The sequence below is a fragment of the Pogoniulus pusillus genome, chromosome 9, assembly GCF_015220805.1.
Source record: "Pogoniulus pusillus isolate bPogPus1 chromosome 9, bPogPus1.pri, whole genome shotgun sequence".
NCBI lineage: Eukaryota > Metazoa > Chordata > Aves > Piciformes > Lybiidae > Pogoniulus > Pogoniulus pusillus.
In genome coordinates, this window is record NC_087272.1 from 2632030 (window position 1) to 2649198 (window position 17169).

Genomic DNA, 17169 nt, shown 5'->3' on the forward strand with positions numbered 1-17169 from the left:
CTGCGGACAGCATCGGAACAGTAGATGCACTGGGGAGAGTCATCAAAGGCACCACCGTGCCTGGAGAAATTTTCAGGTCGGAAAAGAGAGAGCTAGCTGGGGTAACCATTGCCTCTAGTGGTCTCTCCCCCCGAGTGTCCAAGCCGTCAGCAAGCCGTGCTGCTGCTGTAGCTGCAAGGGTCTGTTCCAGTCTGTATTTCTTCAAGCAATTGATGACATCACGCCATTGCTTCTGTACGCTTTTGGCTGTTTTGTCACCGTCAATAGCCTGGTCAAAAATAGTATCGCCACAGCGGCGCCATTCAGATTCATCAAAAAGAGAGTCTGAAGTTTGAAAGTGTCCTCTTACTAGTCCATATGCTACTAAGGAAGTCAATTTTTTCTTTGACATGGAAACTCCTCGCTTTTCCAAAAAGTTCAAGAGGAGAGAAATTGCTACTTGTTTATCCAAAAGTGCTTGTGAGGTCGGTTCGCCAGCTCCCCAAAGGGAGTCACCAATACTTTGAAAAAACCGCGGAAGAAGGGAGGGGCGGCTGGGAGGTTCCATGGTAACGGCAAGGTTCCGTAAGCGCGCGGAAGAAGAGAAAAAAAAGAAAAAGGAAGGAAGGAAGGGGGGGGGGGGGGTGTGTGGGCGGTGCGTTTGCCTTCCGGCGGCAACTGCCCTGGGGGGATCTGACTATGCACGATCACTGCCCCCAGAAGTGCCCATCTATATGGTCACACCTGTCGTCACACCAGTTGCCGTTATTAAAATTTTTGCCCCCATATTTATGGGCGGCGACTCTTCTTTTTTTTTTTTCTTTTTTTTTTTTTTTTTAATAAACGCCTATCTATATAGGCCGTCCGTATCGGCAGACACCTTTCCCTTGGTTAGTAACGGGTTTAACGAGGGGGAAGGAAAAAAAGAAAAAAAAGAAAAAAAAAGGAAAAATAGAAAGAAAGAAAAAAAAGGAAAAAAGAGAGAAAAGAAAAAAAAAAAAGGAGACGTGTTTCCCCAGCAGGGGGTATAGTAGCGTCCGATCTCTTGCGTTTCCACCAGCTCCTTTTATGTGGAAGCCTCTATGTCCTTCGTGGCCGGAGGAGGCGGGGGGGGGGGGGGGGGGGGGGGGAGCGGCCTGGCTGGCGGTAGTCTCGCGGCCCGGCGGTGGGGGGGGAAGCGGCCTGGCGGTTCTCTCGCGGCCTGGAGGTGGGGGGGGGAAGCGGCCCGGCGGTTCTCTCGCGGCCTGGAGGTGGGGGGGGAAGCGGCCTGGCGGTTCTCTTCGCGGCCTGGAGGTGGGGGGGGAAGCGGCCCGGCGGTTCTCTCGCGGCCTGGAGGTGGGGGGGGGAAGCGGCCTGGCGGTTCTCTCGCGGCCTGGAGGTGGGGGGGGAAGCGGCCTGGCGGTTCTCTTCGCGGCCTGGAGGTGGGGGGGGAAGCGGCCTGGCGGTTCTCTCGCGGCCTGGAGGTGGGGGGGGGAAGCGGCCTGGCGGTTCTCTCGCGGCCTGGAGGTGGGGGGGGGAAGCGGCCTGGCGGTTCTCTTCGCGGCCTGGAGGTGGGGGGGGAAGCGGCCTGGCGGTTCTCTCGCGGCCTGGAGGTGGGGGGGGAGGCGGCCTGGCGGTTCTCTCGCGGCCTGGAGGGGGGGGGGGGAAGCGGCCCGGCGGTTCTCTCGCGGCCTGGAGGTGGGGGGGGAAGCGGCCCGGCGGTTCTCTCGCGGCCTGGAGGTGGGGGGGGAAGCGGCCCGGCGGTTCTCTTCGCGGCCTGGAGGTGGGGGGGGGAAGCGGCCCGGCGGTTCTCTCGCGGCCTGGAGGTGGGGGGGGAGAGAGGCCTGGCCGGCGGTTTTCTTCCGCGGCCTGGCGGTAAGTGGCCCGGGGTGCGGGTCTTCCGTACCTGGAGTTGTCCGGAGGTTCAATCGGTGTGTTCGGGCGCCATCTGTTGGAGGTCGGAGACCGGTGCGGCGAGAGATCGGGGCACTGAGAGTCGACTCTGTGGCTTCTGCGCAGCAGTGCAATTTATTAGGGCGATACAGCGACCTTTATAGCCCCCAAAGGGGGTGTAGACAACTGACTTAGTTCAAGATTGGTACAAGTGGAGGGTACAGATTGGCTCCAGGTTAAGTGTAAGGCAGAGATAGGTTAACTTACAGTAAACACCTTAAGGATCCCACCCAGGGGGGGTGGCCAGAGTCAGCCCCCTGGGCCGTGCCCACCTCAGAGGCGGGCAGATTCCACCCCCTGACAGCTGTGCGTGGGCTGCTCATAGTTGCAGGCTCAGGCCCCTGGGAGCCTCAAGGCTCCAAGGACACTTCTCATCACAGGGTCTGATGTTTACCTTTCATGCTCCGCTGCGGGAGGAAGCTTCCCACACATTTGGGCAGCCTGTGCCAGTCTCTCACCATCCTCATGCTGAACAGCTTCTTCCTCACATCCAATCTGAATCTACCCACTTCTAGTTCTGCTCCATTTGAGCAACCTGTGCCAGCCCCTAACCACCCTCATGCTGAACAGCTTCTTCCTCACATCCAATCTGAATCTACCCACTTCTAGTTCTGCTCCATTTGAGCAACCTGTTCCAGCCCCTAACCATCCTCATGCTGAACAGCTTCTTCCTCACATCCAATCTGAATCTACCCACTTCTAGTTCTGCTCCATTTGGGTTACCTGTGCCAGCCCCTAACCACCCTCATGCTGAACAGCTTCTTCCTCACATCCAATCTGAATCTACCCACTTCTAGTTCTGCTCCATTTGGGCTATCTGTGCCAGCCTCTAACCATCCTCATGCTGAACAGCTTCTTCCTCACATCCAATCTGAATCTACCCACTTCTAGTTCTGCTCCATTTGGGTTACCTGTGCCAGTCTCTAACCACCCTCATGCTGAACAGCTTCTTCCTCACATCCAATCTGAATCTACCCACTTCTAGTTCTGCTCCATTTGGGTTACCTGTGCCAGCCTCTCACCATCCTCATGCTGAACAGCTTCTTCCTCACATCCAATCTGAATCTACCCACTTCTAGTTCTGCTCCATTTGGGCAGCCTGTGCCAGTCTCTCACCACTCTCATTTTGAACAGCTTCTTCCTCACATCCAATCTGAATCTACCCACTTCTAGTTCTGCTCCATTTGGGTTACCTGTTCCAGCCCCTAACCATCCTCATGCTGAACAGCTTCTTCCTCACATCCAATCTGAATCTACCCACTTCTAGTTTTGTTCCACTCCTCCCATGCCTGTCACTACCTGGCACCCTAATAAGTCTCTCCCCAGCTTTATTGTAGCCCTTTTCAGACTCTGGAAGGCCACAATAAAGTCTCCTTGGAGCCTTCTCTTCTCCAGACTGAACAGCCCCAACTCAGCCTGTCCTCATAGCAGAGCAGCTCAATCCCTCTGAGCATCCTCATGTGGTAGTCACCACAACTCTTAACATTAATTGTAGCAGTGATTTGTTTCTTCATGCAATTGCTTCTCAGCTGAAGACGAGGCTTAAATATTCACTCAGAGCTAGGTCAGGTTTAGGGAGTCCCTTGTTGATGTGTCCTTCCCATAGGACATCAGCAGAGAGGAGAAACAGATCAATTAAAATTACTCCTTGTGATCTAATTCACACACACAAAATAATAATCCTTAAAAGACAATTCAAACATTTAAATCTTCAATGTGGTGTTTTTTATCAATGAAAACTGTTGGTGTTTGTGCTTACAAGGCTGTGAGAGTGAACTAAGGTGATGAGGGACAGGAGGGCATGGCTGGTGAGGAGAGGCTGAGGGACCTGGGGCTGCTTAGTCTGCAGAAGAGAAGACTGAGAGGGGATTGGATCAATGTTTCTAAGTGTCTGAGGGCTGCCAGGAGATGGGGACAGGCTCTGCTCACTGCTGCCTGGGATAGGACAAGCAGCAATGGGTGGAAGCTGCAGCACAGGAGGTTCCAGCTCAACACAAGGGGCAACTTCTTTGCTGTAAGGGTCCCAGAGCCCTGGCACAGGCTGCCCAGAGAGGCTGTGGAGTCTCCTTCTCTGGAATGACAGCGTTTAGTGCATGGTTACCGCTCAGAGCATCGCGTTACGGCGTTGTGGTTTAAGTCGCCTATTAAAGCTGGAAGCGCAGCGTCAGGCTGGCTCTGGCGGCTGCTGCCCGCCGCTGCCTGCCGAGCCGGAGTGCAGCCAGCAGGAGGGGCGGCGGAGCAGGGATGGCTGTGCGCAGAGCGCCACCGCGTGGCCGCCAGCGGCAGCGCCGCTCAGCTCCCGCGCATGCCCGCGGGGAGCCTCCCTGCCTGGGGCTGCTCCTCGTAGCGTATCGCTTCGAATCGGAGTTTCCTTCGCTGCAGACGCGCTGCCAAGTTAGGAAGGTTGAACAAGACCAGGGGAGGGCGTTCAGTAGCTCCAAGCGCTGGTGCTGCACTTTGGCCACAGCAACCCCATGCAGAGATACAGGCTGGGGTCGGAGTGGCTGAGAGCAGCCAGACAGAGAGGGATCCGGGGGTGCTGATTGATACCCACCTGAACATGAGCCAGCAGTGTGCCCAGGTGGCCAAGAGAGCCAGTGGCATCCTGGCCTGCATCAGGAATGGTGTGGCCAGCAGGAGCAGGGAGGTCATTCTGCCCCTGTACTCTGCACTGCTTAGACCTCACCTTGAGTGCTGTGTTCAGTTCTGGGCCCCCCAGTTTAGGAGGGACATTGAGATGCTTGAGCGTGTCCAGAGAAGGGCGATGAGGCTGGGGAGAGGCCTTGAGCACAGCCCTACGAGGAGAGGCTGAGGGAGCTGGGATTGGTTAGCCTGGAGAAGAGGAGGCTCAGGGCAGACCTTATTGCTGTCATCCAGTCCAACCCTTTAGCACAGAGCTCAAGACCAGACCATGGCACCAAGTGCCACGTCCAGTCCTGCCTTGAACTGCTCCAGGGATGGCGACTCCACCACCTCCCCGGGCAGCCCATTCCAGTGTCCAATGACTCTCTCAGGGAAGAACTTTCTCCTCACCTCCAGCCTAAATTTCCCCTGGCACAGCCTGAGGCTGTGTCCTCTCGTTCTGGTGCTGGCCACCTGAGAGAAGAGAGCAACCTCCTCCTGGCCACAACCACCCCTCAGGTAGCTGTAGACACTTGTGACAGGATAAGAGGGCATGGCCTGAAGCTGTGCCAGGGGAGGTTAGGTTGGATGTTAGGAAGCACTTCCTGATGGAAAGGGGAATTAGACACTGGGATGGGCTGCCCAGGGAGGTGGTGGAGTTGCCATCCCTGGAAGTGTTGAAGGAGAGCTTGGCTGTGGCACTCAGTGCCATGGTCTGGTGGATGTGGTGGTGTTAGGTCACAGGCTGGGCTGGGTGATCTCAGAGCTCTGTTCCAGCGTCCATAACTCTGTGGTTCTGTATTCTTAACTAGCAACAGGTTAGTAGTGTTAAATCTTATTAGTACATTAGTGGGTTTTTTTGTGCCCACAAGTGGGTTAATTCAGGAACAAATGGGTTACTAAGTCTAACAGAAATAGGAACTCTGTTTTTCTCTCTGTATTAGCACTGCAGAGTGGGGGCAGAGTGGCTGAGAGCAGCCAGGCAGAGAGGGAGCTGGGGGTGCTGGGAGAGAGGAGCTGAAGCTGAGGCAGCAGTGCCCAGGTGGGCAGCAGAGCCAATGGCATCCTGGGCTGGCTCAGGAGCAGTGTGGGCAGCAGGACAAGGGAGGTTCTTGTGCCCCTGTGCTCAGCACTGCTCAGGCCACCCCTGGAGTGCTGTGTCCAGTTCTGGGCTCCTCCATTGCAGAGAGCTGTTGAGGTGCTGGAAGGTGTTTGGAGAAGGGCATCAAGGCTGGGGAGGGGCCTGGAGCAGAGCCCTGTGAGGAGAGGCTGAGGGAGCTGGGGGTGTGCAGCCTGCAGAAGAGGAGGCTCAGGGCAGAGCTCATTGCTGTCTGCAGCTCCCTGAAGGGAGGCTGTAGCCAGGTGGGGTTGGGCTCTGCTGCCAGGCAAGCAGCAAGAGAAGAAGGGGACACAGTCTCAAGCTGTGCCAGGGCAGGTCTAGGCTGGATGTTGTTAGGAAGTTCCTGGCAGAGAGAGTGATTGGCATTGGAATGGGCTGCCCAGGGAGGTGGTGGAGTGGCTGTGGCTGGAGGTGTTGAAGCCAAGCCTGGCTGGGGCACTTAGTGCCATGGTCTGGTTGCTTGGCCAGGGCTGGGTGCTAGGGTGGACTGGCTGAGCTTGGAGGTCTCTTCCAACCTGCTTGATTCTATGATTCTATGACTACAGTTAGACACTCACACTCTTCTGATTGCTTTTGATATGTATTTGATGTCCTACTGTGTTTTCAGCTGCCCTTTGCCAGGACTCCAGTGACAGCTGTCCGTTTCTCAGGCTATTCCATGCAGTGGTGCATTGACTGTCCCTGGATACTGCTCCTTTTTTTTATGTTTTCCTTGAAATGATTGAACTTCTATCTTACACCCATAAAGAAAACTGTCAATAATTATCAGGAATACAAATGAATGCTGCATTCAGTTTTGGGCTCCCCAGTTGAAGAGGGACAGGGATCTGCTGGAGAGAATCCAGTGGAGGGCTACGAGGATGATTTAGGGGAGGAGAGGAGAGAGGGACTGAGAGACTTGGGACATTTTAGTCTGGAGAAGAGAAGACTGAGAGAGGATTTGATAAATGCTTTAAGTAGCTGAGGGCTGCCAGGAGGGGGGGACAGGCTCTGCTCACTGCTGCCTGGGATAGGACAAGCAGCAATGGGTGTAAGCTGCAGCACAGGAGGTTCCAGCTCAACACAAGGGGGAACTTCTTTGCTGTAAGGGTCCCAGAGCCCTGGCACAGGCTGCCCAGAGAGGTTGTGGAGTCTCTTTCTCTGGAGCCTTCCAAGGCCTGTCTGGATATGTTCCTCTGTGATGTGTGTTAGATAGGATTGTCCTGCTCTGGCAGGGGGGTTGGAGTGGATGATCTCCTTGGGTCCCTTCCAACCCCTGACATCCTGTGAGCCTGTAATTAGGAATCAGTCACTATTAAGGAGCAAGCTCAAGTTCAGTGTCTTTATGCAAATGCCTATTGTGGAAAAGAGGTCTGCTGTAATCCAGAATTACTCTGACAAGGGAAGAATCATTTAATTAATGAGAATAGAGCAATCATTTGGATGGGTTGTTCTGTTACTGACTGAATAGAAGAGGGAAGATAACCCTGCTCAGGGATTAGAACTGCTGCTGAAAGAAAGAAACCCCACAGTGCTGTTCTGATACTGCCTTGTGTAGATAGTACAGTAACTCCTGAGTGTAAAAACACCTATGCCAGATGTTTGGGCTGGGCATCAAAATGCAGTCTTCTGTTCCTTCTATTTATGCCAGCTGTCTGCTGCCCCTGCTAACCTGACAGGAATACTTGGGCCAGAATGCTGTCAGGGGTTGAGGCTTAGGATTTTAAGAAACCATAGACTTACTTATTTAAGTCCTAAATCAGGGTGCCAGGGCACCAAGAACTAGAGTTAGGGTGAGTTATAGCTGAAAGCAGTGGGATGCCATGATAATGTATGGACTGGCAAAGTATCTGCCAGGCAAGCAGCAACAGAAGAAGGGGGCACAGTCTCAAGTTGTGCCAGGGGAGGTCTAGGCTGGATGTTAGGAGGAAGTTGTTGGCAGAGAGAGTGATTGGCATTGGGATGGGCTGCCCAGGGAGGTGGTGGAGTTGCTGTGCCTGGAGGTGTTGAAACAAAGCCTGGATGAGGCACTTAGTGCCATGGCTGGAATGCAGCCAGGAAGAAAGGGACCTGGGGGTGCTGGCAGAGAGTAGCTGAAGATGAGGCAGCAGTGTGCCCAGGTGGGCAGGAGAGTCAACGGCATCCTGGGCTGGCTCAGGAGCAGTGTGGCCAGCAGGACAAGGGAGGTTCTTCTGCCCCTGTGCTCAGCACTGCTTTCTTGTAGGCCCCCTTCAGATCCTGGAAGGCCACAAGAAGATCACCTGGGAGCCTCCTCTTCTCCAGCCTGAACAGCCCCAGTTCCTTCAGTCTGTCCTAGGAGAGGTGCTCCAGCACTAGAAGGATAGAGAGGCTTGAGGCTTGTATCTGTCTAGAGTGGAGCACAAATATTCATATGCTTGGCCTCACAGCCAGCCCCACAGCCAAGATTTCCTGAATGAATCAGCCTCTCTGCGTTCACTATCTGCTCAGCTTTCCAAGACACATGGCAAGGTTGCAAGTAGTTGGATTACATCCTCACACCCCCAGGTGCCCCCTCCACTGCTCCACTGTTAGCCCTGACTCTGTGCTGCTTTGTCTTTCAGGATTCTGGAGCTGCAGCAGAACGGTGACATGGATGTGCTGAAGCATAAGTGGTGGCCAAAGAACGGTCAGTGTGACCTTTACTCATCCGTGGATACCAAACAGAAGGGAGGTGCCCTGGACATAAAAAGTTTTGCAGGTGTTTTCTGCATCCTCGCTGCTGGGATTGTCCTGTCCTGTTTCATTGCCATGTTGGAAACGTGGTGGAATAAAAGGAAAGGCTCCAGGGTGCCATCAAAAGAGGTATTGGACCCTCCCTTTCTCTTGGGGAACTTTCACGCACCCTAAAGAGTGCTGCTGCCTTGACTTCGTGGCCTTAGAGAGTGTGGGGAATCAAATTCAGAGGCATTTCCTTGGCTTGCTGGTGGTTGATTTTTTTCCTTTGTTTTGAAGGTGAATTTTGTTCCTCAAAATGCTTTCAGGCTCTTCTTTCTAGAGAAGCTTGAGTGGGAAACATGAAACTTCATGATTCCAAGTGAGCCAGAAGCGTTACTCCTAGGGCGCTACTTCAGTATGTGGTTAATTATTCCCACTGGTGAGAGCTGATTCTCAGCAGTTAAGTTCAAAGGTTTCTTGGCTTCTTGAAAAATACATCCCTTAAGCTCAGTGGCTGAGCCTTTCAAAACAGATTGGCAGAGCTTAGCCCTTTAATCAGCAGTTAGCTTCTTAAAGTGAGCGTCTGCCCGCTTTCAGAAACCTTAACCTCTCGAGGCTTCCATCAGCTTCACCTCTCTGAAGTCCAGGGAAGCAAAAGTGATGTTAGACTGTTGTTTGTTTTTTTTTTTCCTTTTCAGACCAGATTTATTTCTGAAATCTACTACAGACTCTTGGGTGGACATATTTTAGTTGACACCAGAGATGAGTTTGCTCTTACACGTGTCCGTGTAATGCTTTCCTCTCGGTGCTCGTCTGCCCCTTTACAAGCCACCTAGAGCCTCATGTGGTCCTACAGCAAATTCCCTGCCCTCACAACGAAGTCTTGGGTAGAATGCACTTGGCAGCAATGGCCAAAGCTGACCCTAAACACGAGCTTTAATGCAGCACTGTAACTTCCCTGTCTGTGTAGCTTAGACACGTGGCCGTGTACCTTGCGGGGTATTGCTGTTCATTTGTGCGCAGTAGTCTCACACCTGCAGTTTCTCTGTTGTGTTTATTCCTGCTAAGCTGATGCTGTGTAATCAGGCAGGATTCATGACACTACCTAATTACACAGCACTGATGTTAGATGATGTTTAAACTTTTCTTGCCTGTTTTAATTCCCAAGCTGTTTGTTTGTTTGTTTGTTCATAGGATCACAGGCTCACAGGATGTTAGGGGTTGGAAGGGACCCAAGGAGATCATCCAGTCCAACCCCCCTGCCAGAGCAGGACAATCCTATCTAACACAAATCACAGAGGAACACATCCAGACAGGCCTTGAAAGGCTCCAGAGAAGGAGACTCCACAACCTCTCTGGGCAGCCTGTGCCAGGGCTCTGGGACCCTTACAGCAAAGAAGTTCCCCCTTGTGTTGAGCTGGAACCTCCTGTGCTGCAGCTTACACCCATTGCTGCTTGTCCTGTCCCAGGGAGCAGTGAGCAGAGCCTGTCCCCCACTCCTGGCAGCCCTCAGATACTTATAAACATTGATCCAATCCCCTCTCAGTCTTCTCTTCTCCAGACTGAACAGCCCCCGGTCCCTCAGCCTCTCCTCACCAGCCATGCCCTCCAGTCCCCTCATCATGCTGGACCCTTTCCAGCAGATCCCTGTCAAGACCTCTTATCATAGAATCAACCAGGTTGGAAGAGACCTCCAAGCTCATCCAGTCCAACCTAGCACCCAGCCCTATCCAGTCAACCAGACCATGGCACTAAGTGCCTCATCCAATCTTTGCTTGAACACCTCCAGGCACAGTGACTCCACCACCTCCCTGGGCAGCCCATTCCAATGCCAATCACTCTCTCTGCCAACAACTTCCTCCTAGCATCCTGCCTATACTTAAACTGAGAAGCCCAAAACTGAACACAGTATTCAAGATGAGGGCTCAGTAGGGCAGAGTAGAGGGGGAGGAAAACCTCCCTTGATCTGCTGGACACACTCACCCTAATACACCCCAGGATCCCATTGGCCTTCTTGGCCCCCAGGGCACATTGCTGTGCCATGGGTAACTTGTTGTTTCTTCAAGGTCTGGAGCAGACCATTATTAAAAGAAAAAATACACACACACACACACACAAAAAAAAATCTCTAATCCTTAAATTGGATTTCTCAGGAATGGAGACCATATGGTTTAGTGTTGACCCTTCAGTGCTGAGTCAAAGGTTGGACTGGATGATCTTTGAGGTCTCTTCCAACTGGATGCTTTCTGTGATTCTGTTCCAATTCTGGGAAAATATTTTGTGAAGAAAACTAACAAATGTATTAGTTCCTCCATTGGAATGCCACTCCTCTGTGATCTTGTCCTGCTTTGGCAGGGAGGTTAGACTTGATGATCTCCTTGTATTACTCAATGATCTTCCAGGATCTGAAGGGGGCTAGAGGAAGGCTGGGGAGGAACTATTATTGACGAGGTCTTGTAATTACAGGATGAGGAGTAATAGGTTTAAACTGGCAGAGGGGAGATTGAAACCAGGTGTTAGGAAAGGCTTCTCGACAGTGAAGTTGATGAGACACTGGCACAGGTTGCCCTAATACCCTGTGAGCCTGTGCTTGGACAGGACAGCTCTTCCCTGCTGAAGAGATGAATCAGAGAATCAACCAGGTTGGAAGAGAGCTCCAAGCTCACCCAGCCCAACCTAGCACCCAGCCCTGGCCAATTAACTAGAAAATGTGGACTTGGTGGGGGTTGGTCTCTTCTCCCAGACAACCAGCAATAGAACAAGGGGACACAGTCTCAAGTTGTGTCAGGGGAGGTCTAGGCTGGATGTGAGGAGGAAGTTGTTGTCAGAGAGAGTGATTGGCATTGGAATGGGCTGCCCAGGGAGGTGGTGGAGTGGCTGTGCCTGGAGGTGTTGAAGCCAAGCCTGGCTGGGGCACTTAGTGCCATGGTCTGGTTGATTGGCTAAACTGGGTGCTAGGTTGGACTGGATGACCTTGGAGGTCTCTTCCAACGTGCTTCATTTTATGATTCTCCTTTACCCAAACTTTCAGAACTTCATATTTGGTCTGCTGCAAAACATAACAAAAAATAATCACAGAAGGGAAAACAAAAGCAATGACAGACAAACAAACAAACAAAGACTTGGCTATTTTATGTAACTCTAAAATCTCCTATCTAAATTTCCCAATGCAGAGAAATTGAGGCCCACAAGTGCTATCACTTGGCCTCCTTGACCTGTTGTCACTTGGTCATTTAGCCCAGCACTTAAAATTGCATCTTGACACTAAACTGAAAAGCTTGGCTCAAAGCTGAGTTTAACGTGGATGTTGTGTGCTGAATGTCCCCACTAGCCTGGGCCGTGGGGGGGGAGGGATGCATTCAGCAAAGAAATACATCTGAACTAACCTTCTTAAAATTCATTTTAGCTTCCATGAAATCCATTGGCACTTCCAGGCCACTAGTCCAGAGTCGGGGGTCAGATTGGGCCAGTTTGTGGTCAGCAAAGCCAACCCTTTTTGGTTTTGTGTTGTTTTTTTTCCTCCTGGTGGCTGCCATCATGTGCTCCAGAATGCAAGCATTTATTACTGAGAAACAAATTGTCTTATGGTTGAGAAGATAACTTTTTGGTCACGTCCCAGAAGTAACCCATTCAGTGCCGTCTGCCTGAGTCTGCAGACAGCCTTAAGCAGTAGCTCTGAGAGAAGTATGAACCTCCCCAGTAATCTCAATGGGATATTGACTCTGAAGCCTGATGATAATTTAAATGTGAGAACTGCTGAATGTTTCACTACTGCTCACACGAGAGAGAAGAGGAAGGAACATGTTATGGAGATATGCACAATCGTACTGTGAGTGGGTCTCGTTTTGGTGTATCAGTTGGGTGGAGATTGGGTTGTGGGCTGAGCATGGGAGAATATCACCACTTACCTGGTTTTGTCCACTGGTCTGACCCTAGCCCCAAATGCATCTCTGTAAGAGAAGAGGAATATTTTGAGTAGAGAGGCTCAGAAGTGATTAAATTCCAATTCTTTCTAAATTGGCATCTTCAAGTACAGTGTTTGCCTGGTTTTCTAATTTTAAAACTATATATATATATGTATATTTATCTAACACAAAGGGCAACAAAACAAAACAATAATAATCACAAACCAAACAATCCATTTAAAAAAAAAATCCCTGAAACCATCAAAAAAGCAACCAAAAAAAAGGCAACCCAAAAAAAACCCAACAGTGACCAAAAAAAACCCAACAGCAAACAAAAAAAAACCCAACAGCAAACAAAAAAAACCCAACAGCAACCAAAAAAAGCCCAGCAACAACAAAAAAAAACCAGCAACAACAAAAAAAACCAACAACTACCAAAAAAAAGGACAACAACAAAAAAAAAGCCAACAACCCAAAAAAACCAACCAAAAAACCCAACAACCAAAAAAAACCCAAAACAACAAAAACACCAACAAACAAAAAAAAGCACAACCCAAAAAAAACCCACAAGAATGAAAAAAACCCCAACAGCAACCCAAAAAAAACCCCAACAACAAAAAAAAACCACAACAACAACAAAAAACCAACAATGCCACCAAAAAACCCAAGAATAACCAAAAAAGCACCCAACAACAACCACAAAAACCAACACCAAAAAAGGCCAAAAAAAAACCCAACAATAACCAAAAAACCCAACAACCAAAAAAAACAAGAACAACAAAAAAAAGAGCAAAAAAAAAAACCAGCCAAAACAACCCCCAACAGCAACCAATTAAACCCAACAGCCACCAAATAAACCCAACAGCCACCAAATATACCCAACAGCAACCAAATAAACCCAACAGCAACCAAATAAACCAAACAGCAACCAAATAAACCCAACAGCAGCCAAATAAAGCCAACAGCAACCAAATATACCCAACAGCCACCAAATAAACCCAACAGCAACCAAATAAAGCCAACAGCAACCAAATAAAGCCAACAGCAACCAAATAAAGCCAACAGCAGCCAAATAAACCCAACAGCCGCCAAATAAACCCAACAGCAACCAAATAAAGCCAACAGCAACCAAATATACCCAACAGCCACCACATAAACCCAACAGCAACCAAATAAAGCCAACAGCAACCAAATAAACCCAACAGCAACCAAATAAACCCAACAGCAGCCAAATAAACCCAACAGCCGCCAAACAAACCCGACAGCAGCCAAATAAACCCAGCAGCAACCAAATATATCCAACAGCAACCAAATAAAGCCAACAGCAACCACATAAACCCTACAGCCACCAAGTAAACCCAACAGCCACCAAATATACCCAACAGCCACCAAATAAACTCTACAGCCACCAAATAAAGCCAACAGCAACCAAATAAACCCAACAGCAACCAAATAAACCCTACAGCAACCAAATATACCCAACAGCAACCAAATATACCCAACAGCCACCACATATACCCAACAGCAACCAAATAAACCCTACAGCCACCAAATAAAGCCAACAGCAACCAAATAAAGCCAACAGCAACCAAATAAACCAAACAGCCACCAAATAAACCCAACAGCCACCAAATAAACCCAACAGCCACCAAATAAACCCAACAGCAACCAAATAAACCCTACATCAACCAAATAAAGCCAACAGCAACCAAATAAACCCTACAGCAACCAAATAAACCCAGCAGCCACCAAATATACCCAACAGCAACCAAATAAAGCCAACAGCAACCAAATTAACCCAACAGCAACCAAATAAACCCAGCAGCCACCAAATAAACCCAACAGCAACCAAATAAACCCTACAGCCACCAAATAAACCCAACACCCACCAAATAAACCCAACAGCAACCAAATAAACCCAACAGCAACCACATAAACCCTACAGCCACCAAACAAACCCAACAACAACCAAATATACCCAACAGCCACCAAATATACCCAACAGCAACCAAATAAACCCAACAGCCACCAAATAAACCCAACAGCCACCAAATATACCCAACAGCAACCAAATAAAGCCAACAGCAGCCAAATAAAGCCAACAGCAACCAAATAAACCCTACAGCCACCAAATAAAGCCAACAGCAACCAAATAAACCCAACAGCAACCAAATAAACCCAACAGCAACCAAATATACCCAACAGCAACCAAATAAACCCTACAGCCACCAAATAAACCCAACAGCCACCAAATAAACCCAACAGCAACCAAATAAATCCAACAGCAACCACATAAACCCTACAGCCACCAAACAAACCCAACAGCAACCAAATATACCCAACAGCCACCAAATATACCCAACAGTAACCAAATAAACCCAACAGCCACCAAATATACCCAACAGCAACCAAATAAAGCCAACAGCAGCCAAATAAAGCCAACAGCAATCAAATAAACCCTACAGCCACCAAATAAACCCTACAGCCACCAAATAAACCCAACAGCAACCAAATATACCCAACAGCCACCAAATAAACCCTACAGCCACCAAATAAACCCTACAGCCACCAAATAAACCCTACAGCCACCAAATAAACCCTACAGCCACCAAATAAAGCCAACAGCAACCAAATAAACCCAACAGCAACCAAATAAACCCAACAGCAACCAGAACACCAGGAGCAGACATCTGGGCCTGTCTGTTGCCCTGGCTTCTAACGCAGCCCCAGTCCTCCTGCATCCCTGCAGCAGCTGAGGACACTTGGAGGAGAGAGCGTTTGGTGAATGCGTTTGGTTTCGGTGTCACCTGTGTGCTTCTGATGTGCACCCCTGTGTATGTCCACATGTGAATCAACTGTAGGCAGAAAGCTAAGGCCAAGGAATGAGCACTTCATTTGGGTGGGTTTTTTTTTTCCTTCCCCTGAGGAGCTCAGACCAAAACCTCTGTGGGCAGTGATCATCCAGTCCCAGGGAGATGCCTGATGCCCCATTCCCTGCTCCTTTTCCCTCCCCTCCAGTTTGTCTCCTTGCCCTCAGAGGGTAAAATCCTGGAAGGGAGCTAGCCTCTCAGGTTCTTTCCAGATGGGGATCTGTGTTCAGCATGACCCCAGGGCCATTAGACCAGTAATCCATTTGCTAAGTAGCTGAACTACTGTGGTTTGTTCTAGTTGTGGACTTTTCCAGAGTACTTAACCTCATCCCTAGCCAAAGGAGAAATCTCCAGCCCATTCCATAAACTAGGACTTTGGCCACTGATTCAGGGAGCTCTGGATCAAGCCAGTCATTGAATTGCAATCATCAAGGCTGGAAGTCATCAGTGCACATCTTTGGGCTGCCCAGTTATCCTCTGTGAGGTCCTAGAGCGTGAGACATTTCTAGTGGCCTGGAAGAGCCAGTAGATTTCACAGAGATTAAGGTAAAGTTTAAGGTTAGTTGAAATGGATTTTGGTTTCTGCTGGTTTGGGGTTTGTAAATGAGCCGAGGGGATGCCCCTGCACGTGTACACATAATGCTGCTGTGATATAAGCTTTGCAGTTCAGTAGAAACATGGATGTGCAGTACAGGCAGTCACAGTTTTAACTCCTGTGCATTTAAACTCTCGGTTGTGACAAAGCCATTTAGCTGGGCTCTCTGGCAGGAGAGATTTAAGAAGGGACAGAGGTAAGAGGAGGGATGATTAAGTTATTATAATGATCCCCAGGTTACCTTCTCTTCCCACCCAGAGAAGTGTAATTCCATCAGAATCAATGGACTTGCTTCTTTGGCAGTAAGGGGAGAGTTACTACCTCTGTAGGCATTGCCTTCTGTGCTATGTTGCTGAGGCACCAGTGCTTGGGGCTGTTTTGTCTGGAAGCTTTTCTACACCACGGTTTATGTTATGAAGGCAAAGAGCAGCCTGAGGTGGTTCTAGCTCTTCCTTGAGCCCTTCCAAGAAGGCTGCAGCCTGTTCCCTTAGAATCTCCCGTGTTGACTTGCAAACCTAGTCCTTATTGCGGCGCTGAAAAACAGGCATCATCCCAGGCACCTGAGATTATGCTGTACTTTCAGGGCACAAACTTTGCTGCTCTTCAGCTGTTGCTAGTCCCACCCAGCTAGCTCCAAGCCTGCCTTTTTCTGATGGAAACCTAGCAGCAGCGCTTGGGGTTGCTTTGTTCAGATTCAGGGTCTGAAGGTAGCTGTTGTGTGTTTGCTTCCGTCTGGCTTAGCCCACTCGGCTTCGGGCACATGGGGGCATTTGCTGGTGGCATTCAGAGATGCCATCGGCCAGCGGTAGTTAATTGTGTGTTGTGCTTCCCAAGCAGTTCTGATCACGCTGTGAAGCTTCAGCCCAGCACAAATGACGATGGTGAGTGGTGCCTCTTGTTTTTCTCCTTCCCCAGGATGACAAAGAGATCGACCTCGAGCACCTCCACCGGCGCGTCAACAGCCTCTGCACAGACGACGACAGTCCCCATAAACAGTTCTCCACCTCGTCCATTGACTTGACCCCGCTGGACATTGACACTTTACCCACACGTCAGGCACTGGAGCAAATCAGTGACTTCAGAAACACTCACATCACCACAACCACCTTCATACCAGAACAGATCCAGACTCTGAGCCGCACGCTGTCCGCTAAAGCCGCTTCGGGTTTCTCCTTCGGCAGTGTGCCCGAGCACCGAACTGGCCCTTTCAGGCACAGGGCACCCAATGGTGGCTTTTTCAGAAGCCCCATCAAAACAATGTCCTCTATCCCTTACCAACCAACTCCTTCTCTGGGGCTGAATATCGGTAGTGACCCAGACCGAGGCACCTCAATCTGAGCATCAGACCGAGTTTCTTCACTGTCGCTTTTCTAGGACTCCTTTTGCAAGGAGCAGCTGTAATGTTGTGGGACTAACATGGATGTAACCTTTTGGTTTGCTTTCTTTCTTTTTTGTTTTGAGGGGTTTATTCAATTTGGTTGGAAGTTGTTT

General features: G+C 50.0%; 1 protein-coding gene across 1 annotated transcript in view; it reads left to right on the forward strand.

Annotated features, from left to right (window-relative positions):
- GRID2 (glutamate ionotropic receptor delta type subunit 2) overlaps positions 1-17108 on the forward strand; it is a 1033277-nt gene extending 1016169 nt beyond the window's left edge. The window contains exons 15-16 of the mRNA XM_064148337.1: positions 8215-8455; positions 16594-17108. Of these exons, the coding sequence (XP_064004407.1) occupies positions 8215-8455; positions 16594-17016 (664 nt within the window). The 3' untranslated portion in view covers positions 17017-17108. The remainder of the gene's footprint in view (positions 1-8214; positions 8456-16593) is intronic.
- The last annotated feature ends 61 nt before the right edge of the window (positions 17109-17169 follow it).